Below are 27,884 nucleotides of genomic sequence, written 5' to 3' on the forward strand. Positions count from 1 at the left end.
ACGATAGCGCGACAGTTTCCGGCCCACCTTACTCACCATTGTCTCTTTAGTGATAATGCAAGTAGTTTTATTGAAATACTCCTCTCCCCCTCTCTCTCCCCCCCCTCTCTCCCCCTCTCTCTCCCCTCTCCCCCACTCTCCCCCCTTTCTCCCCCTCTCTCTTTCCCCTCTCTCTCTCTCCCCACTCTCTCCCCCCCTTTCTCCCCCTCTCTCTTTCCCCTCTCTCTCTCTCCCCTCTCTCTCTCCCCACTCATCTCCCCCTCTCTCTTTCCCCCTCTCTCTCTCTCCCCCTCTCTCTCTCCCCCACTCTCTCCCACCCCCCCTCTCTCTCCCTCTCTCTCTTCCCCTCTCTCTCTCTCCCCCCACTCTCCTCTCCCCACACTCTCTCCCCCCTCTTCTCCCCCTCTCCTCTCTCCCCTCACCTCTCCCCACTCTCTCCCCCCACTCTCTCCCCCTTCCCCCTCTCTCTATCCCCTCTCTCTCTCTCCCCCACTCTCTCTCCCCACTCTCTCCCCCCTTTCTCCCCCTCTCTCTTTCCCCCTCTCTCTCTCTCCCCCTCTCTCTCTCCCCACTCTCTCCCCCCTTCTCTCCCCCCTCTCTCTTTCCCCTCTCTCTCTCTCTCCCCTCTCTCTCTCCCCACTCTCTCCCCCCCACTCTCTCCCCCTCTCTCTTTCCCCTCTCTCTCTCTCCCCCTCTCTCTCTCCCCACTCTCTCCCCCCTTTCTCCCCCTCTCTCTTTCCCCTCTCTCTCTCTCCCCCTCTCTCTCTCCCCCACTCTCTCCCCCTCTTCTCCCCCCTCTCTCTTCCCCTCTCTCTCTCTCCCCCCTCTCTCTCTCCCCCACTCTTCTCCCCCCACTCTCTCCCCCTCTCTCTTTCCCCTCTCTCTCTCTCCCCACTCTCTCCCCCCCACTCTCTCCCCCCTCTCTCTTTCCCCTCTCTCTCTCTCCCCTCTCTCTCTCTCCCCACTCTCTCCCCCCACTCTCTCCCTCTCCCCCTCTCCTTTTCCCCTCTCTCTCTCTCCCCACTCTCTCCCCCCACTCTCTCCCCCCTCTCTCTTTCCCCCTCTCTCTCTCCCCCTCTCTCCTCTCTCCCCACCTCTCTCCCCCCACTCTCTCTCCCCACTCTCTCCCCCCACTCTCTCCCCCTCTCTCTCCCCTCTCTCTCTCCCCACTCTCTCCCCCCACTCTCTCCCCCTCTCTCTTTCCCCTCTCTCTCTCTCCCCTCTCTCTCAACCCTCTCTCCCACTCTCCACTCTCTCTTTTAAAGTTATTCACATTTTAAAGTTTAAAAAGGAGGGGGGGGGGGGAGGAGAGGAGGGAGGAGGGAGGTGGGAAGGAGGGGGAAAGGGGGGGAGTGGGGGAGAAGGGAGAGGGGAGGGGACGGGGGGTTGAGGAGAGAGGGGAGAGGAGGGCAGGAGAGGTTTGGGCCCTACGGGGTCCACTTGGTCGAGTAAAAACTAAATATTCACGTCGCGGTTGATGAGGAGAAGACACTGTGTTAAGTCTGAAGACAGACACAAAATGCTGGAGTAACTCAGTGGGTCAGGCAGCATCTCTGGAGAGAAGGAATGGGTGACGTTTCGGGTCGAGACCCCTTCTTCAGCCTCTCGATCCGAAACGTCACCCATTCCTTCTCTCCAGAGATGCTGCCTGTCCCGCTGAGTTGCTCCAGCGTTTTGTGTCTCTCTTCGGTGTAAAACCAGCATCTACGATACGATACCATACGATGCGACAGAACTTTATTTAACCCAGGAGCAAAACACAAAATACACGAAACAAAATACATGAATCTGCAGTTCCTTCCTACACACTGTGTTCAGTCTTTTGCTCAAAGCTGACAGATTCAAGTGAGATACAGGTGAGATACAGGTGAGATGCAGGTGAGATACAGGTGAGATGCAGGTGAGATACAGGTGAGATGCAGGTGAGATACAGGTGAGATACAGGTGAGATACAGGTGAGATGCAGGGAAGATACAGGTGAGATATAGGTGAGATACAGGTGAGATACAGGTAAGATACAGGTGAGATACAGGTGAGATATAGTTGAGATACAGGTGAGATGCAGGTGAGATACAGGTGAGACGACGTTCACTTGGAACCTACCTTCTGAACGTTGGGCTTGATGCACCGGACGAAGAATGGGTTTGACGTACTCAAGGTAGACATCAGGGAATGCAGTGAGTTCTGTAAAGATGGAGAGAACTAATGGTTACAGCTTTCAAAATAGTGTCCTCTCTCCTACGAGAGTTCTGCATCATCCTCTCTCAGTTCAGTTTAGTTTATTGTCACGTGTACCGAGGTACAGTGAAAAGTTTTCGTTGCGTGCTGACCAGCCAGCGGAAAGACAGTAAATCATCACAAATCGAGCCGTTTACAGTGTACAGATACATGGTGAGGGGATAATGTTTAGTGCAAGGTAAAGCCAACAAAGTCCGATCAAGGATAGTCCGAGGGTCACCAATGAGGTAGATAGTAGTTCAGCACTGCTCTCTGGTTGTGGTAGGATGGTTCAATTGCCTGATAACAGCCGGGAAGAAACTGTCCCTGAATCTGGAGGTGTGCGTTTTCACATTTCTGTACCTCTTGCCTGATGGGAGAGGGGAGAAGAGGGAGTGGCCGGGGTGAGACTGGTCCTTGATTATGCTGCTGCATTTGTGCAAAAGAATTTTACTGCGCTGTGCGTATGTGAAAATAAAGAATCATTGATTCATATTTTCTTGTCATGGGAGCGGAATTAGGCCATTCGGCCAATCTGGTCAACTAGGCCATTCAATCATGGCTGATCTCTCTTTCCCTCTCAACCCCATTCTCCTGCCTTCTCCCCATAACCCTTTGACACCTTTACTAATCAATAGTCTGATAATCTGCGCTTTAAAAATGCCCATTGATTTGGCCTCCACAGCCATCTTTAGTTTAATTTAGAGATACAGCGTGGAAACAGGCCCTTCGGCCCACCGGGTCCGCGCCCGACCAGCGATCCCCGCACATTAACACTATCCTACACCCACTAGGGACAATTTTTACATTTACCAAACCAATTAACCTACAAACCTGTATGTCTTTGGAGTGTGGGAGGAAACCGAAGATCTCGGAGAAAACCTCGGTACACGTAACAATAAACTCAACTGAACCGTATCTGTAAACTAAACGAAATTAAATCCCTGGAAGATATGAGGAAAGATTTGAAAGACTGGGCTTGTATTCACTGGAGTTTCGAAGGATGAGAGGGGGTCTTATACAGACGTATAAAATTATAAAAAGTCTGGACAAGGTAGATGCAGGAAAAATGTTCCCAATGTTGGGGGAATCCAGAACCAGGGGCCACATTCTAAGAATAAAGGGGAGGCCATTTAAAACTGAGGTGAGACAAAGCTTTTTCACCCAGAGAGTTGTGAATCTGTGGAATTCTCTGCCACAGAGGGCAGCGGAGGCCAATTCACTGGATGAATTTAAAAGAGAGTTAGATAGAGCTCTAGGGGCTAGTGGAATCAAGGGATATGGGGAGAAGGCAGGCACGGGTTACTGATTGTGGATGATCAGCCATGATCACAAAGAATGGCGGTGCTGGCTCGAAGGGCCAAATGGCCTTCTCATTCACCTATTTTCTATGTTTCCAGGTGATACGAACCTTGAACTGAGAGCTCACGGTTGGTTTTCGGTGCTTCGTCCCAGATTTTAGTGTCTCCTCGTTGTTCTTGCTAGATGCGTGCTCCACTAAATCATAGACAAAATCCAGCCTGAAATTATAAACAGAATCATCAATGCCTGAAGATAGGAAGACGTACATCGGATCTTATAGAAACATGTAAAAGTCTTAAGGGATGGACAGGCTAGATGCAGGAAACATGTCCCCCATGTTGGGGGAGTCCAGAACCAGGGGTCACACAGTTGAAGAATAAAGGGGAGGCCATTTAGGACTGAGATGAGGAAAAACCTTTTCACCCAGAGAGTTGTGGAATTCTCTGCCACAGAAGGCAATGGAGGCCAATTCACTGGATGTATTCAAGAGAGAGTTGGATTTAGCTCTTAGGGCTAACGGAATCAAGGGATATGGGGAGAAAGCAGGAACGGGGTACTGATTGTGGATGATCAGCCATGATCATATTGAATTGCGGTGCTGGCTCGAGGGGCCGAATGGCCTCCTCCTGCACATATTTTCACGTTTCTATGTTTTCCGCGAGTAGTAGCTCTACTCAATAACCAAAAGTCTGTCTGTCGACACAACGGTGATCGGGCTTATCACCAACGGGGATGAAACAAACTATAGAGCGGAAGTGCAGAACCTGGCGGACTGGTGCTCTGATAACAACCTGTCCCTAAATACCACCAAGACCAAGGAGCTGATCATCAACTTCTGTAGGTCACATAACGGGGAATATGCCCCGATCTTTATCAACGGGGACAGTGTGGAGAGAGTGTCCAGCTTCAAGTTTCTGGGCACTCACATTTCGGAGGACCTAACATGGTCCAATAACACTGCTGCGCTGGTCAAGAAGGCACAGCAACGACTGTTCTACTTAAGAACACTGAAAAAGTCTGGTCTACCCCAACAGCTGCTGACGACCTTCTACCGCTGCACCATAGAGAGCATCCTAACGCATGGCATCCCTGTGTGGTACCTCAGCTGCACGGAGGCAGAAAGGAAAGCTCTACAGCGGGTAGTCCATAGAGCTCAGAGGGCCATCGGACCACAGCTACCAGACTTGGAGGGCATCTACAACACACGATGTCTCAGAAAAGCCACCAGCATCCACAAAGACTCTTCACACCCCTGCAACAGTCTGTTCAAACTCCTTCCATCGGGCAGACGATACAAGGCCTTCTACGCCCGCACCTCCAGACTCAGGAACAGCTTCATCCCCAGGGCCATAGCTGCTATGAACCGGTCCTGCTGAGCCGGATGGCCACAACGCATAGATCAACTTGCACTTTACCCTGTCTAAAACTGTTACAATTGTTTCATTTCGTTGGGTTGCTGTTGTCTAAATTACTTAAATTATTGCATCGTATGGGAGGCGCATTCCCAATCTCGTTGTACCCCTGGGTACAATGACAATAAAGATATATTGTATTGTATTGTATTGTATTGTATTGTCTCTGCCAGAGGAGGTGGTTGAGGCTGGGACTATCCCATCGTTTAAGAAACAGTTGGACAGGTACATGAGGAAACAGGCACATCTGCCCGACTTGCCCACACCGGCCACCATGTCCCAGCTACACTAGTCCCACCGGCCTGCGTTTGGCCCATATCCCTCCAAAGCTGTCCAATCCATGTACCTGTCCAAGTGTTGTTTAAATGTTGTTAGTGGACCTGCCTCAACTACCTTCTCCGGCAGCTCGTTCCATACACCCATTACCCTCTGTGAGAAAATGTTGCTTCTTAGATTCCTTTTAAATCTTTCCCCCCTCTCCTTAAACCTTTGTCCTGTCCTCGATTCCCCTACTCTGGGCAAGAGACTCCGTGCATCTACCCAATCTATTCCTCTCATGATTTTGTACACCTCTATAAGATCTCCCCTCATCCTCCTACGCTCCATGGAATAGAGACCCAGCCTGCTCAACCTCTCCCTGTAGCTCACACCCTCTAGTCCTGGCAACATCCTCGTAAATCTTCTCCGCACCCTTTCCAGGTATTTTGAGTATTGAACACAATACTCAAAATACGGCCTCACCAACGTTTTATACAACTGCAACATGACCTCCCGTTAGAGTTGCCAACTGTCCCATATTAGCTGGGACATCCCGTATTTTGAGCTAAATTAGTTTCTCCCGTATGGGACCGCCCTTGTCCCAAAATAGCCCCGGGGGGGCGCTGTAGGCCCGGATTCTGTAGGCCCGGACGCTGTAGGCCCGGACGCCGTAGGCCTGGACGCCGTAGACCCGGGCAGCCGCCATTGGTGGAGCGGGAGCACGTGGCCGCTGGCTGGGTGAGGTCACGTGGGGCGCGGGGCGGTGACGTCACCCTTTGTCCCTTATTTGGGAGTGAGGAAGTTGGCAACCCTGCCTCCAGACTTCTACATTTGTATACTTCACACCCTTATCTTTCTGCTTCAGAAGTAGTACCTGCTTTCACGCAACAAGTTGAGAACGTCGTGCCTGAAGGTGTCTCTGTTCTTCTCCAAAATACCCTTCACATGATATAAAACCTTAGGGGGCAAAAGAAAAGTTTATCAAGCAACATAGCAACAGCGTCCGGGCCTACAGCACGGTGGCGCGGTGGTAGAGTTGCTGCATCACAGCGCCAGGGACTCGGGTTCCATCCTGACCACGTAAGTACGTGTGCTGCCTGTGCGGAGTTTGTACGTTCTCCCTGTGACTGCGTGGGTTTTTCTCCGGGTGCTCCGGTTTCCTCCCACAAAGAAAGATGTACAGGTTTGTGGGTTAATTAGCGTTGGTAAAATATTGTAAATTGTTCCCAGAGTGTGCAGGATAGTGTTAGCATGCGGGGATCGCTGGTCGGCGCGGACCCGGTGGGCCGAAGGGCCCGTTTCCACGCTGTATCTCTAAACTAAACTAAAAGAAAGGACGCTGATAAAACGTGGAACATAGAACGATGCAGCAGAGGAACGTTTAATGGGGACGTGCGGTGTGATTTTTACACACAGTGTGGTGGGGGCCTGGAACGCGCTGCCAGGGGTGGTGGTGGAGGCAGATACGTTCGTGGCGTTCATGAGGCTTTTAGTCAGGCACATGGAAGTGCAGGGAATGGAGGGATATGGATCATGTACACAGAGATGCACACAGGGCCCAAGTGAGACCGCACCCAGAGTACTGTGTGCAGTTGTACAGGGCCCAAGTGAGACCGCACCCGGAGTACTGTGTGCAGTTTTGGTCTCCAAATTTGAGGAAGGCCATCCTTGCTATTGAGGGCGTGCAGCGTAGGTCTACTAGGTTAATTCGTGGGATGGCGGGACTGTCTTATATTGAAAGACTGGAGCGACTAGGCTTGTATACACTGGAATTTAGAAGGATGAGAGGGGATCTTATCGAAACGTATAAGATTATTAAGGGATTGGACACGTTAGAGGCAGGAAACATGTTCCCAATGTTGGGGGAGTCCGGAACCAGGGGCCACAGTTTAAGAATAAGGGGTAGGCCATTTAGAATGGAGATGAGGAAAAACTTTTTCACCCAGACAGTTGTGGAATTCTCTGCCTCAGAAGGCAGTGGAGGCCAATTCTCTGGATGCTTTCAAGTGAGAGTTAGATAGAGCTCTTAAAGATGGCGGTGTCAAGGGATATGGGGAGAAGGCAGGAACGGGGTACTGATTGTGAATGATCAGCCATGATCACAGTGAATGGCGGTGCTGGCTCGAATGGCCTCCTCCTGCACCTATTGTCTATTGTCAGACATTGTGGGCCGAAGGGCCTGTTCCTGTGCTGTACTGTTCGACATTCTAAGTTCCATAACCTTGGAGGAAGATTAAGTTTGGAACAGAATAAGTACCTCTCCAGCATAGTGCTTCACTCCAAAGTAGTGGTCAATCACTCTGGGCTTCACGTAACACGGATTATTCTGCAAAGGAGGAATAATGTAGATTATTAATAGAACTAGTTCATACATGTTCTAAGGATTATAACTATTAGATTCATAGAGTCATACAGTGATACAGTGTGGAAACAGGCCCTTCGGCCCAACTCGCCCAGTGCTGAACTAGGGGTTAAGAATAAAGGGGAGGCCATTTAAAACTGAGGTGAGAAGAAACTTTTTCACCCAGAGAGTTGTGAATTTGTGGAATTATCTGCCACAGAGGGCAGTGGAGGCCAATTCACTGGATGAATTTAAAAGAGAGTTAGATAGAGCTCTAGGGGCTAGCGGAATCAAAGGATATGGGGAGAAGGCAGGCACGGGTTACTGATTGTGGATGATCAGCCATGATCACAATGAATGGTGGTGCTGGCTCGAAGGGCTGAATGGCCTCCTCCTGCACCTATTTTCTATGTTTCTATTTTTACTATTTTCCTTAGAATTATCTTTGATCGGACTTTGCTGGCTTTACCTTGCACTTAATGTTATTCCCTTGTCATGTATCAGTACATTGTAAATGGATCGATTGTAATCATGTGTTGTCTTTCTGCTGACTGGTTAGCACGCAACAAAAGGTTTTTCTCTGTACCTCGGTACACGTGACAATAAATTAAACTGAACTGGAGCGCAGGAAGATGAGGGGCGATCTTATAGATGCGAATAAGATCATGAGAGGAATAGACAGGATGAATGCACAGAGACTTTTTACCAGGATAGGGGAATTCATAACTTATGAGCGCATTGGCTTACGGTTGGAGGGGAAAGATTTACTAGGAACATGGGTGGTCACGGTGGCGCAGCGGTAGAGTTGCTGCCCTACAGCGAATGCAGCGCCGGAGACCCGGGTTCCATCCCGACTACGGGCGCTGTCTGTACGGAGTTTGTACGTTCTCCCCGTGACCTGCGTGGGTTTTTTTACGAGATCTTCGATTTCCTCCCGCACTCCAAAGACGTGCAGGTTTGTAGGTTATTTGGCTTGGTGTAAATGTAAAAGGTGTCCCTAGTGTATGTAGGATAGCGTTAGTGTGCGGGGATCGCTGGTCGGCGCGGACCCGATGGGCCGAAGGGCCTGTTTCCGCGCTGTATCTCTAAACTAAACTAAACCAAACCAAACTTGAGAGGTATTGTATCACAGAGAGTATTTATTCACAAAATGCTGGAGTAACTCAGCAGGTCAGGCAGCATCTCAGGAGAGAAGGAATGGGTGACGTTTCGGGTCGAGACCCTTCTTCAGACTGTGTACGGAACAAGCAGCCAGAGTAAGTAGTTGAGGCAGGTACTATGACAACATGAAATGATGCTTGGACAGGTCCATAGACAGGTACAGTTATTGCTGACAGGGTAGCACATGTCACCTGGGGCACCACTAAACAACACCAAACCTAACCAAAAAGCTTTTCACTGTACCTCGCTCGGTACACATGACAATAAACTAAACTAAACTACATGAAAATAAAGTGAAACTAAACTAAACAAATCGGCAAAGGTCTAGAATGATAGGAGCCAAATGCAGGCAGGTGGGACTAGTTTAGTTCAGTATAGTTTATTGTCACGTGTACCGAGGTACAGTGGAAAGCTTTGTAGTTGCGTGCTAACCAGTCAGCGGAAAGACAATACATGATTATAATCCAGCCGTCCACAGTGTACAGATGCAGGATAAAGGGTTTAGTGCAAGTGCAAGATGAAGTCCAGTAATGATCGGGTAGATGTAGGGACAAAAGGTGACGTCACCGCCCCGCGCCCCACGTGACCTCACCCAGCCAGCAGCCACGTGCTCCCGCTCCACCAATGGCGTTGTCCGGGCTGGGAGGTGGGTTGTTACACAACCTCCGTTAGGCGGCGCCCGGGCCTACACTGTCCGGGCCTCCACTGTCTGGGCCTACACTGTCCGGGCCTACACTGTCCGGGCCTACACTCTCCGGGCCTACACTGTCCGGGCCTACACTGTCCGGACCTACACTGTCTGGGCCTACACTGTCCGGACCTACACTGTCTGGGCCTCCACTGTCCGGGCTTCCACTGTCCGGGCCTGCACTGTCCGGGCCTGCACTGCCCGGGCCTGCACTGTCCAGGCCTTCACTGTCCGGGCCTACACTGTCCGGGCCTACTGCGGCCCCTGGGCCCCAAGTGTCCGGGCCTACAGCGTCCGGGCCAGCAGCGCAGTCCGGGCCTAATACAGGACAAGAGGAGTCCCGTACGGGACAAACCAATTTAGCTCAAAATACGGGATGTCCCGGCTGATACAGGACAGTTGGCAACCCTAGGTAGACGCACAGAGTCTCTTGCCCAGAGCAGGGGAATCGAGAACCATAGGACCTTGGTTTAAGGTGAGGGGGGAAAGATTTAATAGGAACCTGAGGGGTAACTTTTTTACACAAAAGGGTGGTGGGTGTATGGAACGAGCTGCCGGAGGAGATAGTTGAGGCAGGGACTATCCCAACGTTTAAGAAACAATTAGACAGGTACATGGATAGGATGGGTTTAGAGGGATGTGGGCCAAACCCAGGCAGGTGGACTAGTGTAGATGGGGCATGTTGGTCGGTGTGGGCAGGTGGACTAGTGTAGATGGGGCATGTTGGTCGGTGTGGGTAAGTTGGGCTGAAGGGCCTGTTTCCGTGCTATATCACTCCATGACTCTAAATCTGATTAAAGATAAACCCGCGGGTCTTGAATGAGTAGTAGATGGCACATGTTGGTCGGCATGGGCGAGATGGGTCGAAGGGCCTGTTTCCACGCTGTGTGGCTTTCAGACTTACCGAATGCTGGCTGTGCAGCTTTTCCAGCAGAGTGCTATCAGTGCCCTTTGGAAAATGGCTCTCCTCATTGATCAGGGCCAGAATGCCCATTTTCTGAGAAGAAAGAAATTAAATTAATTTATGAAAGCAATTTAAATGTCCCCCTTTACAACGTTGTGCAGCAACAAATACATTGTACTCAGTAAACAGCGAGCTTGTAGACAGCCGGGAGGCACGGTGGCGCAGCGGTAGAGTTGCCGCCTTACAGCGAATGCAGCGCCGGAGACCAGGGTTCCATCCCGACTACGGGCGCCGTCTGTATGGAGTTTGTACGTTCTACCCGTGACCTGCGTGGGTTTTCTCTGAGATCTTCGGTTTCCTCCCACACTCCAAAGATGTGCAGGTTTATAGGTTAATTGGCTTGGTAATTGTAAAAAAACCTGTCCCTAGTGGGTGTAGGATAGTGTTAATGTGCGGGGATCGCTGATCAGTGCGGACCCGGTGGGCCGAAAGGGCCTGTTTCCGCGGTGTATCTCTAAACTAAACTAAACTAAGCCGACCTTCCTTGGCAAGTCAATCTGTCAGAAAAGCAACGGACTTAAAAATTAAAACACAGAGTGCTGGAGGAGCTGAGCGGGTCAGGCAGCATCTCAGACGACCAACGATCACACTAGCCCTATCCAACACATTAGGGATCATTTACAATTTTACAGAAGCCAATTTACCTACAAACCTGCACGTTATTGGAATGTGGGTGGAAACCGGAGCACCCGGAGAAAACCCACGCTGCCCAAAGCCCAAAGAGTTAGATATAGCTCTTAGGCCTAATGGAATCAAGGGGTATGGGGAGAAAGCAGGAATGGGGTACTGATACAGGATGATCAGCCATAATCACATTGAATGGCTTGGTGCTTGCATGAGGGGCCGATGGCCTACTCCGGCACCTATTGTCTATTGTCTATTTTCTATTATTTATGTCAGTAAAAGATAGGTACAAAATGCTTGAGTAACTCAGTGGGTCAGGCAGCATCTCCAGAGAACATGGATAGGTGACGTTTCACAGAGTGCTGGAGTAACTCAGCGGGTCAGGCAGCATCTGTGGAGAACATGGATAGGTGACGTTTCACAGAGTGCTGGAGTAACTCAGCGGGTCAGGCAGCATCACTGGAGAACGTGGATAGGTGACGTTTCGGGTCGAGATCCTTCTTCAGACTTCGTAAAACATGAACGTTACCTTTTCGATAAGATCCAGACATTCCCCGTTATCGATCCAGTCAATGTTTTGCCAAATCAATCCATCCCTGAGGGAAAAATAAATCCCGATCAATGAAACAAAGAGACCAACACAAGTTCTCCAACTCGTGAATCCGGCCATTTTGATTTCCTTTCAACTTGGAAAGGACTGATGTTGTGAGTAGGCCCGATGCACTCTGGGGTTCAGAGTTCAGCTGCCCCCTAGGGTCACGGAGGCTGAGTGGAGGCCGCAGGAGTTGAGGGGACAGGACGTTCGTGGGTCGAGGTGTGGGTGGAGTGTAGGGTTGCCAACTATCCCGTATTAGACGGAACATCCTGTATTTTGGGCTAAATTTGTTTCTCCCGTACGGGACTGCCCTTGTCCCATATTAGGCCCGGGGGGGGGGGGGGGCGCTGTAGGCCCGGACGCTGTAGGCCCGCAGGCTGTAGGCCCGGACGCTGTAGGCCCGGACGCTGTAGGCCCGGACACTCTCGGCCTGGGCGCTGTAGGCCCGCAGGCTGTAGGCCCGGACGCTGTAGGCCCACAGGCTGTAGGCCCGGACGCTGTAGGCCCGGACGCTGTAGGCCCGGACACTCTCGGCCCGGACGCTGTAGGCCCGGACGCTGTAGACCCGGATACTGTAGATGCAGACAGTATAGGTCCGGACAGTGTAGATGCAGAGACCCAGGCGTCACCTAATGGAGGTTGCGTAGCAACCCACCTCCTGGCTCGGGCGGACGCCATTGGTGGAGCGGGAGCACGTGGCCACTGGCTGGGTGAGGTCACGTGGGGCGCGGGGCAGTGACATCACCTTGTCCCGTATTTGGGAGTGAGATAGTTGGCAACCCTAGTGGAGTGGGCCGCTGGAGGCCGTGCAGCAGCCTGGGGCTCCATTAGACCGGGCACTGCTGGAGGTCAGGCAGCAGCCTGGGTCTCCATTAGACCGGGCGCCGCTTCTAGAGGTCATGTAGCAGCCTGGGGCTCCATTAGACCGGGCCCTGCAGCAGACTGGGGCTCCATTAGACCGGGCCCTGCAGCAGCCTGTGGCTCCATTAGACCGGGCCCTGCAGCAGCCTGTGGCTCCATTAGACCGGGCACTGCAGCAGACTGGGGCTCCATTAGACCGGGCCCTGTTGGAGGCCCTGCAGCAGCCTGGGGCTCCATTAGACCTGGCACCACTCCTAGAGGCCCTGCAGCAGCCTGGGGCTCCATTAGACCGGGCCCTGTTGGAGGCCCTGCAGCAGCCTGGGGCTCCATTAGACTGGGCTCCGCTCCAAGAGGCCGAGTGCGGGGATGGACTGCGGCCTGCAGCGGCACGGTGCGGTGGAGACACCAACGACATCGCCAGGCCAGGCCAATCCCTGCAGCTCCCACCCAGTGCCGTCGCCACGACAACGGGCCTTAAGGCCAAGTTGAGCCTCTACGTGTTTGACAATTTTGAACTAGAAGAGAACCAGGTAGCGCCAGAAATCTGGTGACTCTAGTGTACCGACCGCCTCAGCGTAATCTACCATTCTTACACTCTTTGTACTAAACTATGATTGTACTTACGTATAGTAAGATTTTTACTGAACTGTGTGTGAAAAAGGAATTTCACTGTACCTACAGTAGGTACATGTGAGAATAAAACACAAAGTTAAGCTGGAAAGGGTGCGGAGAAGATTTACGAGGATGTTGCCAGAACTTGAGGGCCTGAGCTACAGGGAGAGGTTGAGCAGGCTGGGACTTTGGAGCGCAGGAGGATGAGGGGTGATCTTACAGATCATGAGAGGAATAGATGCACAGAGTCTCTTGCCCAGAGTCAGGGAATCGAGGACCAAAGGACATAGGTTTAAGGTGAGGGGGGAAAGATTTAATGGGAACCTGAGGGGTAACCTATTCACACAGAGGGTGGTGGGTGTCTGGAATGAGCTGCAGGAGGAGGTAATTGAGGGTAGGCACTAAGATAATGATTAAGAAACATTTAGACAGGTACATGCATAGGACAGGTTTGAAAGGATACGGGCAAAGTGTGGACAGGGGGACAGGTGTAGACGGGGAATCTTGGTCGGCAAGAAGATTGAACTTTATTGCCTTCCATCGCAGTGAGGAATGTGGAATCCACTGTGTTGGATGTTTATGTTAACTTTTATGTGGTTGTGTGTCTTGTTGCTTTTCACTTAGTATGGCAGTCTGGTAGCTCAAATTTCACTGTACCTTAATTGTAGGGTTGCCAACTGTCCCGTATTTGCCGGGACGCCCCGTATTTTGGGCTAAATTGGTTTGTCCCGTACGGGACTGCCCTTGTCCCGTACTAGGCCCGGACACTGTATGCCTGGACACTGTAGGCCCGGACACTGTAGGCCCGGACACTGTAGGCCCGGACACTGTAGGCCCGGACACTGTAGGCCCGGACACTGTAGGCCCGGACACTGTAGGCCCGGACACTGTAGGCCCGGACACTGTAGGCCCGGACGCTGTATGCCTGGACACTGTAGGCCCGGACACTGTAGGCCCGGACACTGTAGGCCCGGACACTGTATGCCTGGACACTGTAGGCCCGGACACTGTAGGCCCGGACACTGTATGCCCGGACACTGTAGCCCGGGGGCCGCTGTAGTCCTGGACAGTGTAGGCCCAGGCGCCACTTAACAGAGGTTGCATAGCAACCTGCCTCCATTGGTGGAGCGGGAGCACGTGGCCGCTGGCTGGGTGAGGTGACGTGGGGAGCGGGGCGGTGACGTCACCATGTCCCTTATTTGGGAGTGAGGAAGTTGGCAACCCTACTTAACTGGTACAAGTGACCTTGAAACCTTGAGGTGTGTCCAAGTTGTGTTTTAGTCCTCTTTATTTCAAGACTAGAATACAAAAACAGGGATGAAAATGCCGTTACACAGCAATTGGAGTATTGTGAGAAGTTTTCATATCTGAGGAAGGAGGTGCTGGCTCTGGAGAGGGTCCAGAGGAGGTTTACAAGCATGATCCCCAGGAATGAGTGGGTTAACGTATGATGAGCGTTTGTCAGCACTGGGCCTGTACTCGCTGGAGTTTAGAAGGATGAGGGGGGACCTCATTGAAACTTACAGAATAGTGAGCGGCCTGGATAGAGTGGATGTGGAGAGGATGTTTCCACCAGTGGGAGAGTCTAGGACTCTCGTTTTGGAAGGAGATGAGGAGAAATGTCTTTAGTCAGAGGGTGGTGAATCTGTGGAATTCGTTGCCACAGAAGGCAGTGGAGGCCAAGTCAATGGATATTTTTAAGGCAGAGATAGATAGATTCTTGATTAGTACGGGTGTCAGGGGTTATGGGGAGAAGGCAGGAGAATGGGGTTAGGAGGGAGAGATAGATCAGTCATGATTGAATGGCGGAGTAGACTAGATGGGCCGAATGGCCTAATTCTGCCCCTAGAACCCGACCTTTCCGTGCCGTGTGACTCTGAGACTCTAGGCCACTTACCTGCTGTATTCCAACTGCTCCAAGGAAAAGATGTGCTTGTTAAAGTACTCCTGAAGCTTCTCGTTTGCATAATTGATATTGAACTGCTCGAACCGATTTATCTGTTGATTAAAGACACCATCAATAGACAATAGACAATAGGTGCAGGAGGAGGCCATTCGGCCCATCGAGCCAGCACCGCCATTCAATATGATCATGGCTGATCATTCTCAATCAGTACCCCGTTCCTGCCTTCTCCCCATACCCCCTGACTCCGCTATCCTTAAGAGCTCTATCTAGCTCTCTCTTGAATGCATTCAGAGAATTGGCCTCCACTGCCTTCTGAGGCAGAGAATTCCACAGATTTACAACTCTCTGGGTGAAAAAGTTTTCCTCATCTCCGTTCTAAATGGCCTAGCCCTTATTCTTAAACTGTGGCCCCTGGTTCTGGATCTTAAACTGTGGCCCCTGGTTCTGGATCTTAAACTGTGGCCCCTGGTTCTGGATCTTAAACTGTGGCCCCTGGTTCTGGATCTTAAACTGTGGCCCCTGGTTCTGGAGTCAAATGTTAATTAAGCAGTATCAAATGCTAATTAAGGACTGAAAGAGCATAACGGAGATGGAGAGAAACGGAGACAGAGAGAGTGAACGAGTGGAAAAATGCTGGCCAAAAAGAGAGGAAGAAAAGAACGTGCAGGAAAGAATACAGGGCAGCACGGTGGCGCAGCGGTAGAGTTGCTGCCTCACAGCGCCAGAGTGCCGGGTTCCATCCTGACTACGGTTGCTGTCCGTACAGAGTTTGTGCATTCTTCCCGTGACCTGCGTGGGTTTCCGCCAGGTGCACTGGTTTTAGGGTTGCCAACTTCCTCACTCCCAAATACGGGACAAGGTGACATCACCGCCCCGCGCCCCACGTGACCTCACCCAGCCAGCGGCCAGGTACTCCCGCTCCACCAATGGCGGCCACCCAGGCCGGGAGGCGGGTTGCTATGCAACCTCCGTTTGGCGGCGCCGGGCCTCCAATGGCAGCGCCCGGGCCTACACTGTCCGGACCTTATAGCGGCCCCCGGGGCTACAACGTCCGGGCCTACAGCATCCAGGCGCTACAGCGCCCCCCCCCCGAGGGCTGTCCCGTACGGGACGAACCAATTTAGCCCAAAGTACGGGATGCCTCGGCTAACACGGGACAGTTGGCAACCCTAACTGGTTTCCTCCCACGTTCCGAAGAACGTACAGGTTTGTAGGCTAATTGGTTTCAGTACGAATTGAAAATTGTCTCTCGTGTGTAGGATAGTGCTCGCCTTCTGGGTGATTGCTGCCCAGCGCCGACTCAGTAGGCCGAGGGGCCTTATTCTCTAAACTTAAATATAGTTTAGAGATACAGTATGGAAACAGGCCCCTCGGCCCACCAAGTCCGTGCTGACCGACAATCACCCCGTACACTGGCACTAACCTACACACGGGCAGTCACGGGGGCGCAGCGGTAGAGTTGCTGCCTTATAGCGAATGCAGCGCCGGAGACCCGGGTTCCATCCCGACTACGGGCGCTGTCTGTACGGAGTTTGTACGTTCTCCCCGTGACCTGCCTGGGTTTTCTCCTAAATCTTCGGTTTCCTCCCACACTCCAAAGACGTGCAGGTTTGTAGGTTAATTCGCTTGGTATAAATGTATAAATCGTCCCTAGTGGGTGTAGGATAGTGTTAGTGTGCGGGGATCGCTGGTCGGCGCGGACCCGGTGGGCCGAAGGGCTTATTTCCGCGCTGTATCTCTACAAAAACCTGGGGCAATTCACAATTTAATCAAAGCTGATTAACTTGTACAGTCTTTGGAGTGCGGGAGGAAACCGGAGCACCCGGAGAAAACCCACGCAGGTCACGGGGAGAACGTACAAACTCCGTACAGACAGCACCCGTAGAAGGGATGGATCCCGGGTCTCTGGCGCTGTGAGGCAGCAGCTCTATGATGCCGCCCTAAAGCCTATCGTTTGAAGAATATTCTGTAATTTGTGAAGATTGTGAATTAAAAAAAAATAATTCCGATCAATATACCTCAAAGTTTTCAAATCCAAATATGTCAAGGATCCCCACTGATTTGTAGTCTTCCTTTCCTTTCAGTCTGCTGTTGATCTTCCTGATGATCCAGGTAAAACATTGGGAATAAAGTGCCATGGCCATGGAATCCCTCGAGTCCACCGCCTGTGAAGTAGACAACGTTAGTCAGATTCCATCTCACTGCTTTCTGACAACAGACAATAGGTGCAGGAGGAGGCCATTCGACCCTTCGAGCCAGCACCGCCATTCAATGTGATCATGGCTGATCATCCACAATCAGTACCCCGTTCCTGCCTTCTCCCCATACCCCCTGACTCATAGAAACATAGAAAATAGGTGCAGGAGGAGGCCATTCAGCCCTTCGAGCCAGCACCACCATTCAATGTGATCATGGCTGATCATCCACAATCAGTAACCGGTGCCTGCCTTCTCCCTCATAGAAACATAGAAAATAGGTGCAGGAGGAGGCCATTTGGCCCTTCGAGCCAGCACCGCCATTCAATGTGATCGTGGACGATCATCCACAATCAGTAACCCGTGCCTGCCTTCTCCCCATACCCCTTGATTGCACTAGCCCCTAGAGCTCTATCTAACTCTCTTTTAAATTCATCCAGTGATTTGGCTTCCACTGCCTTCTGTGGCAGAGAATTCCACAGATTCACAACTCTCTGAGTGAAAAAGTTTTTCCTCACCTCCATTCTAAATGGCCGACCCCTTATTCTTAAAATGTGGCCATGGTTCTGAATTTTTTTAAATATACTAACCCTAAATGTTGGGGGAGTCCAGTAGCAGAATAGGGAGAGGTTGAGCAGGCTGGGTCCCTATTCCTTGGAGCGCAGGAGGATGAGGGGTGATCTTATAGAGAGGAATAGATCGGGTAGATGCACAGAGTCTCTTGCCCGGAGTAGGGGAATCGAGGACCAGAGGACATGGGTTTAAGGTGAGGGGGAAAAGATTTAACAGGAATCAGGAGAGGCAACTTTTTAACGCAAATGGTGGTGGGTGTATGGAACGAGCTGCCGGAGGAGGTAGTTGAGGCAGGGACTATCGCAACGTTTAGACAGGTACGTGGATAGGACAGGTTTGGAGGGATATGGACCAAGCGCAGGCAGGTGGGACTAGTGTAGATGGGGCATGTCGGCCGGTATGGGAAAGTTGGGCCGAAGGGCCTGTTTCCCCGCTGTGTGGCCCTGTGTCTCTGTAACTCTTATGACCAATGACTCTGACCGCCCTCCACAGAAAGCATGTGAGTGCTTGGACTAATTCTGCTTCAAGACCGCGAGAAGGTTTGAGCCAGTGACCGGGGGAGCCCATTGGTGGGGGTGTGCGCGTTTGTGCGTGACTCCCCGCGGGGGGTCTTACCTGCTCCACCGTCAGAGGAGTGCTGATCTCCTCGCCCCTGAGAATCATCGAGCGATGGGTCAGAACCTCTGCCAGCTGCCCGGGATCCAGACCAAGCAGCCCCGCCGCACTGCCCAGCGCTGGGAAAAGACAACGAGGGAGATGAACGGATGCCCCGTGAGCCTATCTCCTACACTTAGAAACATACACAACAGGTGCAGGAGGAGGCCGTTTGGCCCTTCGAGCCAGCACCGCCATTCATTGTGATCATGGCTGATCGTCCACAATCAGCAACCCGTGCCTGCCTTCTCCCCATATCCCTTGATTCCACTGGCCCCTAGAGCTCTATCTAACTCTCCTTTAAATCCATCCAGTGATTTGGCCTCCACTGCCCTCTGTGGCAGAGAATTCCACAAATTCACAACTCTCTGAAGAAGGGTCTCGACCCGAAACATCACCCATTCCTTCTCTCCCGAGATGCTGCCTGACCTGCTGAGTTACCCCAGCATTTTGTGAATAAATACCTTCGATTTGTGCCAGCATCTGCAGTTATTTTCTTATACTCTCTGGGTGAAAAAGTTCCTTCTCACCTCAGTTTTAAATGGCCTCCCCTTTATTCTTAGACAGTGTGGCCCCTGGTTCTGGACTCCCCCAACACTGGGAAATTTTTTCCTGCATCTAGCTTGTCCAGTCCTTTCGTAATTTTATACATCTCTCTATAAGATCCCCTCTCATCCTTCTAAACTCCAGTGAATACAAGCCTAGTTGTTCCAATCTTTCATCCATCCTGGTGATTCGATTTTAGATTTTTTTTAGATTTAGAGATACAGCGTGGAAACAGGCCCTTCGGCCCACCGGGTCCGTGCCGCCCAGCGATCCCCGCACACTAACACTGTCCTACACCTACTACGGACAATTTTTACATTTTACCGAGCCAATTAACCTACGTACCTGCACGTCTTTGGAGTGTGGGAGGAAACCGAAGATCTCGGAGAAAACCCACGCAGGTCACGGGGAGAAGGTGCAAACTCCGTACAGACGGCGCCCGTAGTCAGGATGGAACCCGGGTCTCCGGCGCTGCATTCGCTGTAAGGCAGCAACTCTACCGCTGCGCCACCTTGCCGCTTAATCACGAGATTAACCTCGTGAACCTTCTACAGATCCATCCTGGGTTACCGCAGATTCCCGTAAACCCAGGGTGTTCACAACCCCACACACTCCCCCCCCCGGTCACTCCCTCTTCTCCCCTCTCCCAACAGGCAAGAAATCGCAGGGACTTGTGGACGCAGCCCAGACCATCACACAGACCAACCTCCCATCCATTGGCTCCATCTACACCTCATAGGGCAGCACGGTGGTGCAGCGGTAGAGTTGCTGCCTCACAGCGCCAGAGACCCAGGTTCGGTCCCGACTACGGGTGCTGTCTGTACGGAGTTTGCACGTTCCCACCATTCTCTCAGGCAACTACCACAACTAGAGAATGTCCTGACCCATCTCCCTCATTGGTGACACTCGGACTATCTTTGATTGGGCTTTACTGGACTTTACCTTGCACTAAACGAGGGGGGTAGAGGTGGGGTGAGGTGGAGGGGGGTGAAGTGGAGATGGGGAGAGGTGGAGGGGGGTGGAGGTGAGGTGGGGAGGAGGGTAGAGGTGGGGTGGGGTGCAGGGAGGTGGGGGTAGGTGGAGGGGGGTGGGGTGCAGGTGTGCACAGGTGTGCGGTCGGTACCTGTTTTGGAGGATACCTGCGCCCCTCCGGCGGTTACAAACTCCACGTTGCCCAGGTGGAGCACGCCCGCCAGCAACGTCAGCACCGCACGCCGCTCCTCACCGTTAAACTTCATCACTCGCATCGACGCCTGGCCACACAGAGAGAGAGAGAGAGAGAGACGGAGAGAGAGGGAGGGGGGAGGGAGGGGGCAGAGAGACAGAGAGAGAGGGGGGGAGAGAAACAGAGAATGAGAGAGAGAGAAGGTGAGGGGGAGGGGAGAGAGGGGGAGGAGATAGACAGAGAGTGAGAGGGGAAGAGGGGGGGGAGAGGGGAGAGAGAGACCAGGAAGGGAGAGAGGTGGGGGGAGATGGAGGGGGGAGAGAGAGACGGGGAGCAAGGCGGGGGGGGGGGCAGAGTGGGGAAGAGAGGGAGGAGGAGAGAGGGTGGGAGAGAGGGAGGGGAAGAGGGAGGGAGAAAGACAGAGAGTGGGGGGGGGGAGAGAGGGGAGAGAGGGGGGGTTATACACAGAGAGTGAGAGAGGGGGGGAGAGGGAGAGAGAGGGAGAGGGAGAGAGGGGGGGGAAGGGGAGAGACCAGGAAGGGAGATAGGGAAGGGAGAGAGGTGGGGAGGGAGAGGTGGGGGAAGAGAGAGGGACAGGAGAGAGGTGGGGGAGAGAGAGGGGGAGAGTGGGTGGGGGAGAGAGAGGGGGAGAGTGGGTGGGGGAGAGAGAGGGGGAGAGTGGGTGGGGGAGAGAGAGGGGGAGAGTGGGTGGGGGAGAGAGAGGGGGGGAGAGTGGGTGGGGGAGAGTGGGTGGGGGAGATGGAGGGGGAGAGTGGGTGGGGGAGAGAGAGGGGGAGAGTGGGTGGGGGAGAGAGAGGGGGAGAGTGGGTGGGGGAGAGAGAGGGGGGGGAGAGTGGGTGGGGGAGAGTGGGTGGGGGAGATGGAGGGGGAGAGTGGGTGGGGGAGAGAGAGGGGGAGAGTGGGTGGGGGAGAGAGAGGGGGAGAGTGGGTGGGGGAGAGAGAGGGGGAGAGTGGGTGGGGGAGAGAGAGGGGGAGAGTGGGTGGGGGAGAGGGGGGTAGTCCGAGAGGGGTAGAGAGAGAGAGAGGGGGGGGAGGGGGGAGAGAGGCGGGTAGAAAGGTGGGGGAGATGGAGGGGGAGAGAGAGAGTGAGAAGATCACATATATATTCACAATTTGTGATATATTCACAAATATCTGGTTCTTCCCACATGACCTCAGGATTTAAGGTTAACAGTGAAATAAGTTAAACTGTTATACAGGTAAATCTAATAATTTTATTAAAAATATAATAAACAGAGGTGCTTTTTACGAAGTTTGTTTTGAATCATAGTCATACTGCCTGACCTGCTGAGTTAGTCCAACACTTCATAAGATCACAAGTGACAGGAGCAGAATTAGGCCATTCGGCCCATCAAGTCCACTCCCCCCCATTCAATCACGGCTGATCTATCTCTCCCTCCTAACCCCGTTCTCCTGCCTTCTCCCCATAACCTCTGACACCCGGACTATCTTTAGGACTCTATTCCATGGAGCGCAGGAGGATGAGGGGAGATCTTATAGAGGTGTATAAAATCACGAGAGGAATAGATTGGGTAGATGCACAGAGTCTCTTGTCCAGAGTGGGGGAATCGAGGACCAGGGGACACAGGGTTAAGGTGAGGGGGGCGGGGGGGGGTGAAAGATTTAATAGGAACCCGAGGGGTAACCTTTTCACATAAAAGGTGGTGGGTGTATGGAACAAGCTGCCGGAGGAGGTAGTTGAGGCTGGGACTATCCCAACGTTTGAGGTACATGGATAGGACAGGCTTAGAGGGATATGGGCCAAACACAGGCAGAGAGAGAGTTAGATAGAGCTCTAGGGGCTAGCGGAATCAAAGGATATGGGGAGAAGGCAGGCACGGGTTACTGATTGTGGACGATCAGCCATGATCACAATGAATGGCAGTGCTGGCTCGAAGGGCCGAGTGGCCTCCTCCTGCACCTATTTTCTATGTTTCTACGTAGGTGAGACTGGTGTAGATGGGGTATCTTGGTCGGTGTGGGCAAGTTGGGCCGAAGGGCCTGTTTCCACGCTGTATGACTCTAAGACTGGTCAGCATGGACAGGTTGGGCTGATGGGCCTGTTCTATGACTTTAAACATGAATGTAAAGTAAGAGAGAACGTCCACTGCAGAGAGACTGCGACGAATGTGAATCACCACAAGACCTGCCCACGAAGGCCTGGGTAGAGTGGACGTGGGGAGGATGTTTCCACTGGTGGGAGAGTCTAGGACCAGAGGGCACAGCCTCAGAATTAAAGGACGTTCCTTTAGGAAGGTGATGAGGAGGGCGGTGAATCTGTGGAACTCATTGCCACCGACAGCGGTGGAGGCCAAGTCAGTGGGTATTTTTAAGGCAGAGATAGATAGATTCCCGGGTAGACACAAAGTGCTGGAGTAACTCAGCGGGTCAGGCAGCATCTGTGGAGAACATGGATAGGTGACGTTTGGGGTCTTCGCACTTCTTTCATTCCTTCTCTCCAGAGATGCTGCCTGACCCGCTGAGTTACTCCAGCACTCTGTGAAACGTCACCTATCCATGTTCTCCAGAGATGCTGTCTGTCCCGCTGAGTTACTCCTGCATTTTGTGTCCACCTTCGATTTAAACCAGCATCTGCAGTTTTCTTTCCCACACATAGATACTCCATCCAAGGACCCAAACAGTCTCTGAGGCAAAGGTTCACCTGCACCTCCTCCAACCTCATCTATTGCATCCGTTGCTCCAGATGTCAACTTCTCTACATCGGCGAGACCAAACGCAGGCTCGGCGATCGTTTCGCTCAACACCTTCGCTCAGTCCGCCTTAACCAACCTGATCTCCCGGTGGCTCAGCACTTCAACTCCCCCTCCCACTCCCAATCTGACCTTTCTGTCCCGGGCCTCCTCCATTGGAGGAACAGCATCTCATATTTCATTTGGGCAGCTTACACCCCAGCGGTATGAACATTGACTTCTCTAACTTTAGATAGCTCCTCTGTCCCTCTCTTCCCCTTCTGCTTCCCAGTTCTACCACCAGTCTTCCTGTCTCCGACTACATCCTATCTCTGTCCCGCCCCCTCCCCTGACATCAGTCTGAAGAAGGGTCTCGACCCGAAACGCCACCCATTCCTTCTCTCCCGAGATGCTGCCTGACCCACTGAGTTACTCCAGCATTTTGTGATACCTTAGATAGATTCCCAATTAGTGCAGGTGTCAGGGGTAATGGGGCGAACGTGGGAGAATTGAGTTAGGAAGGAGAGATAGATCAGCCACGATCGAATGGCAGAGTAGAGTTGATGGGCCGAATGGCCTAATTCCACTCCTGTCACTTATGAACTTATAACGAGATGTATAGAACTCCCAGCAACAAGTTTATAAACCTTACCATGACCTCCTGAAAGGTGTGTTTGTCATCGATCGTACTGTCCAATGTGCAGCTGGATTGCCTCAAGTAATAATAATTCTCCTGCTCTGATAAACAACACATTTCTGCGGAATAAAAATAATAACATTTCATTCAGAGTAAGACAGGACACTGCATTATTTATGACGATGCAGATTAACGGCAGTCTAAAGAGTTATAAGCGGAACTTTCACATGTTAATAATCTTTAATACTCTCCCTGTTCAGATAAATAATACACCGATCAGCCAAAACATTATGACCACTGACAGTCGAAGTGAATAACATTGATTATCTTGTTACAATGGCACCTGTCAAGGGGTGGGATATATTAGGCAGCAAGTGAACAGTCAGTTCTTGAAGTTGATGTGTTTGATGCAGGAGAAATGGGCAGGAGTAAAGACCTGAGCCACTTTGACAAGGGCCAAATTGTTCTGGCCAGACGACTGGGTCAGAGCATCTCTGAAACGGCAAGGCTTGTGGGGTGCTCCCGGTCAGCAGTGGTGAGTACCGACCGACAGTGGTCCGAGGAGGGACAAACCACAAACCGGCGACAGACAGGGTGTTGGGCGCCCAAGGCTCATCGATGCGCGAGGGCAACGAAGGCTATCCCGTCTGGTCCGAACCGACAGAAGGTCGACTGTGGCACAAGTCACAGAAAATGTTAATGGTGGTCACGGGAGGAATGTGTCACAATACACAGTGCATCGCACCCTGCTGCGTATGGGGCTGCACACGGAGGACCAACAGCATATTAGGCAGGTGGGCATAATGTTTTGGCTGATTGGTGTATACTCTGCAGGTAAATAATACAGAAGAATATTTAATTTGCGGTAGAACAGAACAACGATCCCAGGAATGAGTGGGTTAAGATACGATGAGCGTTTGTGGGCACTGGGCCTGTACTCGCTGGAGTTTAGAAGGATGAGGGGGGACCTCATTGAAACTTACAGAATAGTGAGCGGCCTGGATAGAGTGGATGTGGAGAGGATGTTTCCACTAGTGGGAGAGTCTAGGACCAGAGGGCACAGCCTCAGAATTAAAGGACACTCCTTTAGGAAGGAGATGAGGAGGAATTTCTTTAGTCAGAGGGTGGTGAATCTGTGGAATTCTTTGCCCCAGACAGCTGTGGAGGCCAAGTCAGTGGATATTTTTAAGGCAGAGAGATAGTTTCTTGATTAGTGCGGGTGTCAGGGGTTACGGGGAGAAGGCAGGAGAATGGGGTTGAGAAGGAAAGATAGATCAGCCATGACTGAATGTAGACTTGATGGGCCGAATGGCCTAATTCTTTTCCTATCACTAACAATAATAACCAGGGCAGAGCTTTGCGACTGTACTTTCTTCTTCAAACTGGAAAGGGTGCAGAGAAGATATGTATTTGGTGGTAAAAGCACAAATTATATTTATCTTTACGACTAATAACTTTCTTCACTTTAGTTTAGTTTAGAGATACAGCACGGAAACAGGCCCTTCGGCCCACCGAGTCCGCGCCGCCCAGCGATCCCCGCACACTAACACTATCCTACACACACTGGGGACAATTTTTACATTTACACCAAGCCAATTAACCTACAAACCTGCACGTCTTTGGAGTGTGGGAGGAAACAGAGGTTCTCGGAGAAAACCCACGCAGGTCACGGGGTGAACGTACAAACTCCGTACAGACGGCGCCCGTAGTCGGGATCGAACCCGGGTCTCCGGCGCTGCATTCGCTGTAAGGCGGCAACTATACCGCTGCGCCACCGTGCCGCCCATTGTCTACTCCCCTTCCAAAGTTTGTATCATGTTTTGTACGGTCTTGCCATCTTACGAGAACAAGAATTCACACCCACAAAACACCGGGCGGCACGGTGGCACAGCGGGTAGTGCTGCTGCCTCACAGTGCCAGGGACCCGTGTTTGATCCTGTCTACGGGTGTGTGGAGTTTGCAAGTTCTCCCTGTGACCGAGTGGGTGTTCTCTGGGTGCGCCATTTTCCTCCCACAGTCCAAAGACGTGTGGATTTGTAGATTCATTGGTCCTCTGTACATTGTCCCTGGTATGCAGGGAGTGGATGAGAAAGTGGGATAACATAGAACATAACATGGTGGCGCAGCGGTAGAGTTGCTGCCTTACAGCGAATGCAGCGCCAGAGACCCGGGTTCCATCCCGACTACGGAGTTTGTACGTTCTCCCCGTGACCTGCGTGGGTTTTCTCCGAGATCTTCGGTTTCCTCCCACACTCCAAAGGCGTACAGGTTTGTAGGTTAATTGGCTTGTGTTTGTATCCTTGGTATAAGTGTAAATTGTCCCTGGTATGTGTAGGCTTGTGTTAGTTAATGTGTGGGGATCGCTGGTCGGTGCCGACTCAGTGGGCCGAAGTGCCTGTATCCGTGCTGTATCTCGAAACTAAATTAAACTAAACGTGAATGGGTGAGTGACGGTCTTAGAATGGGTGAGAAGGAATGGCAGATGTTGGTTGAAACCGAAGACAGACACAAAATGCTGGAGTAACTCAGCGGGACAGGCAGCATCTCTGGAGAGAAGGAATGGGTGGCGTTTCAGGTCGACTGGTTAGGGAAGAAGGGTCTCGACCTGAAACGTCACCCATTCCTTCTCTCCAGCGATGCTGCCTGACCCGCTGAGTTACTCCAGCGTTTTGTGTCTATCTTCGGTCTTAGAATAGGGTTAGGAGGGAGAGATAGGTCAGCCATGATTGAATGGCATAGACTTGATGGGCCGAATGGCCTAGTTCTGCTTAAAATGACTTACGGTCTCCTTACATAGTTTGTTCAGTACTTACCTTTCTGTGCTTTATCTGTACCAGCCAGTAGAGCATAGAAAATGTGATAATTTCTCTCCCCAGGGTTCTGTCTAACTACACGGTTCTGTACAAAAGCAAAAAAAGAAATCTTATTTCCAATATCTGGCCAAACAATAAAATCCATGGCTAATATTTAATCTGCAGTAAAAAATCGCAGATAACTGTTAAGAGTTTTTCAATCAGAAAATATCCTTACCTTTTCTAATAAATCTTTGTTTCAAAAATTTCAGTCAAGAGAAATAATTCGCAAAGCAGATTTTTGATATTCAACAACAACCTTGGTGCCACTGCCTCACAGCTAGGAGTACCAACCTCCTCACTCCCAAATACGGGACAAGGTGACGTCACCGCCCCGCGCCCCACGTGACCTAACCCAGCCAGCGGCCACGTGCTCCTGCTCCACCAATGGCGGCCGCCCGGGCCGGGAGGTGGGTTGCTACGCAACCTCCGTTAGGCAGCGCCCGGGCCTCCAGGCCTACAATGTCCGGGCCTGCAGCATCCGGACCTACACTGTCCGGACCTACAGCGTCGGGGCCTACAGCGTCGGGGCCTCCAGCGCCCCCCGGGCCTAATACGGGACAAACCAATTTAGCGCAAACTACGGGATGTCCCGGCTAATATGGGACAATTGGCAACCCTACTCACAGCACCAGAGACCGGGGTTATATCCTGACCTTGGCAGCCGTCTGTGTGTGTGGAGTTTGCACGTTCTCCCTGTGACCGCGTGGGTTTTCTCTGGGTGCTTCGGTTTCAATAGACAATAGACAATAGGTGCAGGAGGAGGCCATTCGGCCCTTCGAGCCAGCACCACCATTCAATGTGATCATGGCTGATCATTCTCAATCAGTACCCCGTTCCTGCCTACTCCCCATACCACCCTGACTCCGCTATCTTTAAGAGCTCTATCTAGCTCTCTCTTGAGCCTACAGTGTCCGGGCCTACAGTGTCCGGGCCTACAGTGTACGGGCCTACAGTGTCCGGGCCTACAGTGTCCGGGCCTACAGTGTCCGGGCCTACAGTGTCTGGGCCTACAGTGTCCGGGCCTACAGTGTCCGGGCCTACAGTGTCCGGGCCTACAGTGTCTGGGCCTACAGTGTCTGGGCCTACAGTGTCCAGGCCTACAGTGTCCGGGCCTACAGTGTCCAGGCCTACAGTGTCCCCTGGGCCTAATATGGGACAAAGGCGGTGCCCTAAGGGACAAATCAATTCAGCCCAATATACGGGATGTCCCGGCTCATACGGGACAGTTGGCAACCCTCGTGCAGAGTGAAGGATACAATCTATGATCCGGCCGCCCTGTATGCTGCCCTGCCGACAGAAGTTCAGCTGGATGAATTTGCCGAACCGGCTGGAGTTGTTGTTATACACAGTCTTCGCATTGCCGAATGCTTCCATGATGGGGCTGTGGATAAAAAAAGCATCGATTAGAATTGAGAGGCAAAACTCACACTGGTTTCACACAAAATATATCAACACCACAATTATAATTATAATATAATGAAAGGACTGGACAAGCTAGATGCAGGAAAAAAATGTTCCCAATGTTGGGGGAGTCCAGAACCAGGGGCCACACACACAGTCTAAGGATAAAGGGAAGGCCATTTAAAACGGAGGTGAGAGGAAACTTT

General features: G+C 52.0%; 1 protein-coding gene across 1 annotated transcript in view; it reads right to left on the reverse strand.

Moving 5' to 3' along the window:
* The window catches only part of myo10 (myosin X), a 200,360-nt gene that overhangs the window by 63,695 nt on the left and 108,781 nt on the right, over positions 1-27,884 (reverse strand). The window contains exons 6-19 of the mRNA XM_078426665.1: positions 27,534-27,658; positions 26,453-26,466; positions 26,236-26,320; positions 23,438-23,541; positions 20,033-20,162; positions 18,325-18,443; positions 16,960-17,106; positions 14,933-15,033; positions 11,497-11,563; positions 10,284-10,376; positions 7,447-7,515; positions 6,064-6,146; positions 3,629-3,737; positions 2,104-2,184 (exon numbers count right to left, since the gene is read on the reverse strand). Coding sequence (XP_078282791.1) covers positions 2,104-2,184; positions 3,629-3,737; positions 6,064-6,146; positions 7,447-7,515; positions 10,284-10,376; positions 11,497-11,563; positions 14,933-15,033; positions 16,960-17,106; positions 18,325-18,443; positions 20,033-20,162; positions 23,438-23,541; positions 26,236-26,320; positions 26,453-26,466; positions 27,534-27,658 — 1,327 coding nt within the window. The remainder of the gene's footprint in view (positions 1-2,103; positions 2,185-3,628; positions 3,738-6,063; positions 6,147-7,446; positions 7,516-10,283; positions 10,377-11,496; positions 11,564-14,932; positions 15,034-16,959; positions 17,107-18,324; positions 18,444-20,032; positions 20,163-23,437; positions 23,542-26,235; positions 26,321-26,452; positions 26,467-27,533; positions 27,659-27,884) is intronic.

Source organism: Rhinoraja longicauda, chromosome 2, assembly GCF_053455715.1.
Source record: "Rhinoraja longicauda isolate Sanriku21f chromosome 2, sRhiLon1.1, whole genome shotgun sequence".
Classification (NCBI taxonomy): domain Eukaryota; kingdom Metazoa; phylum Chordata; class Chondrichthyes; order Rajiformes; family Arhynchobatidae; genus Rhinoraja; species Rhinoraja longicauda.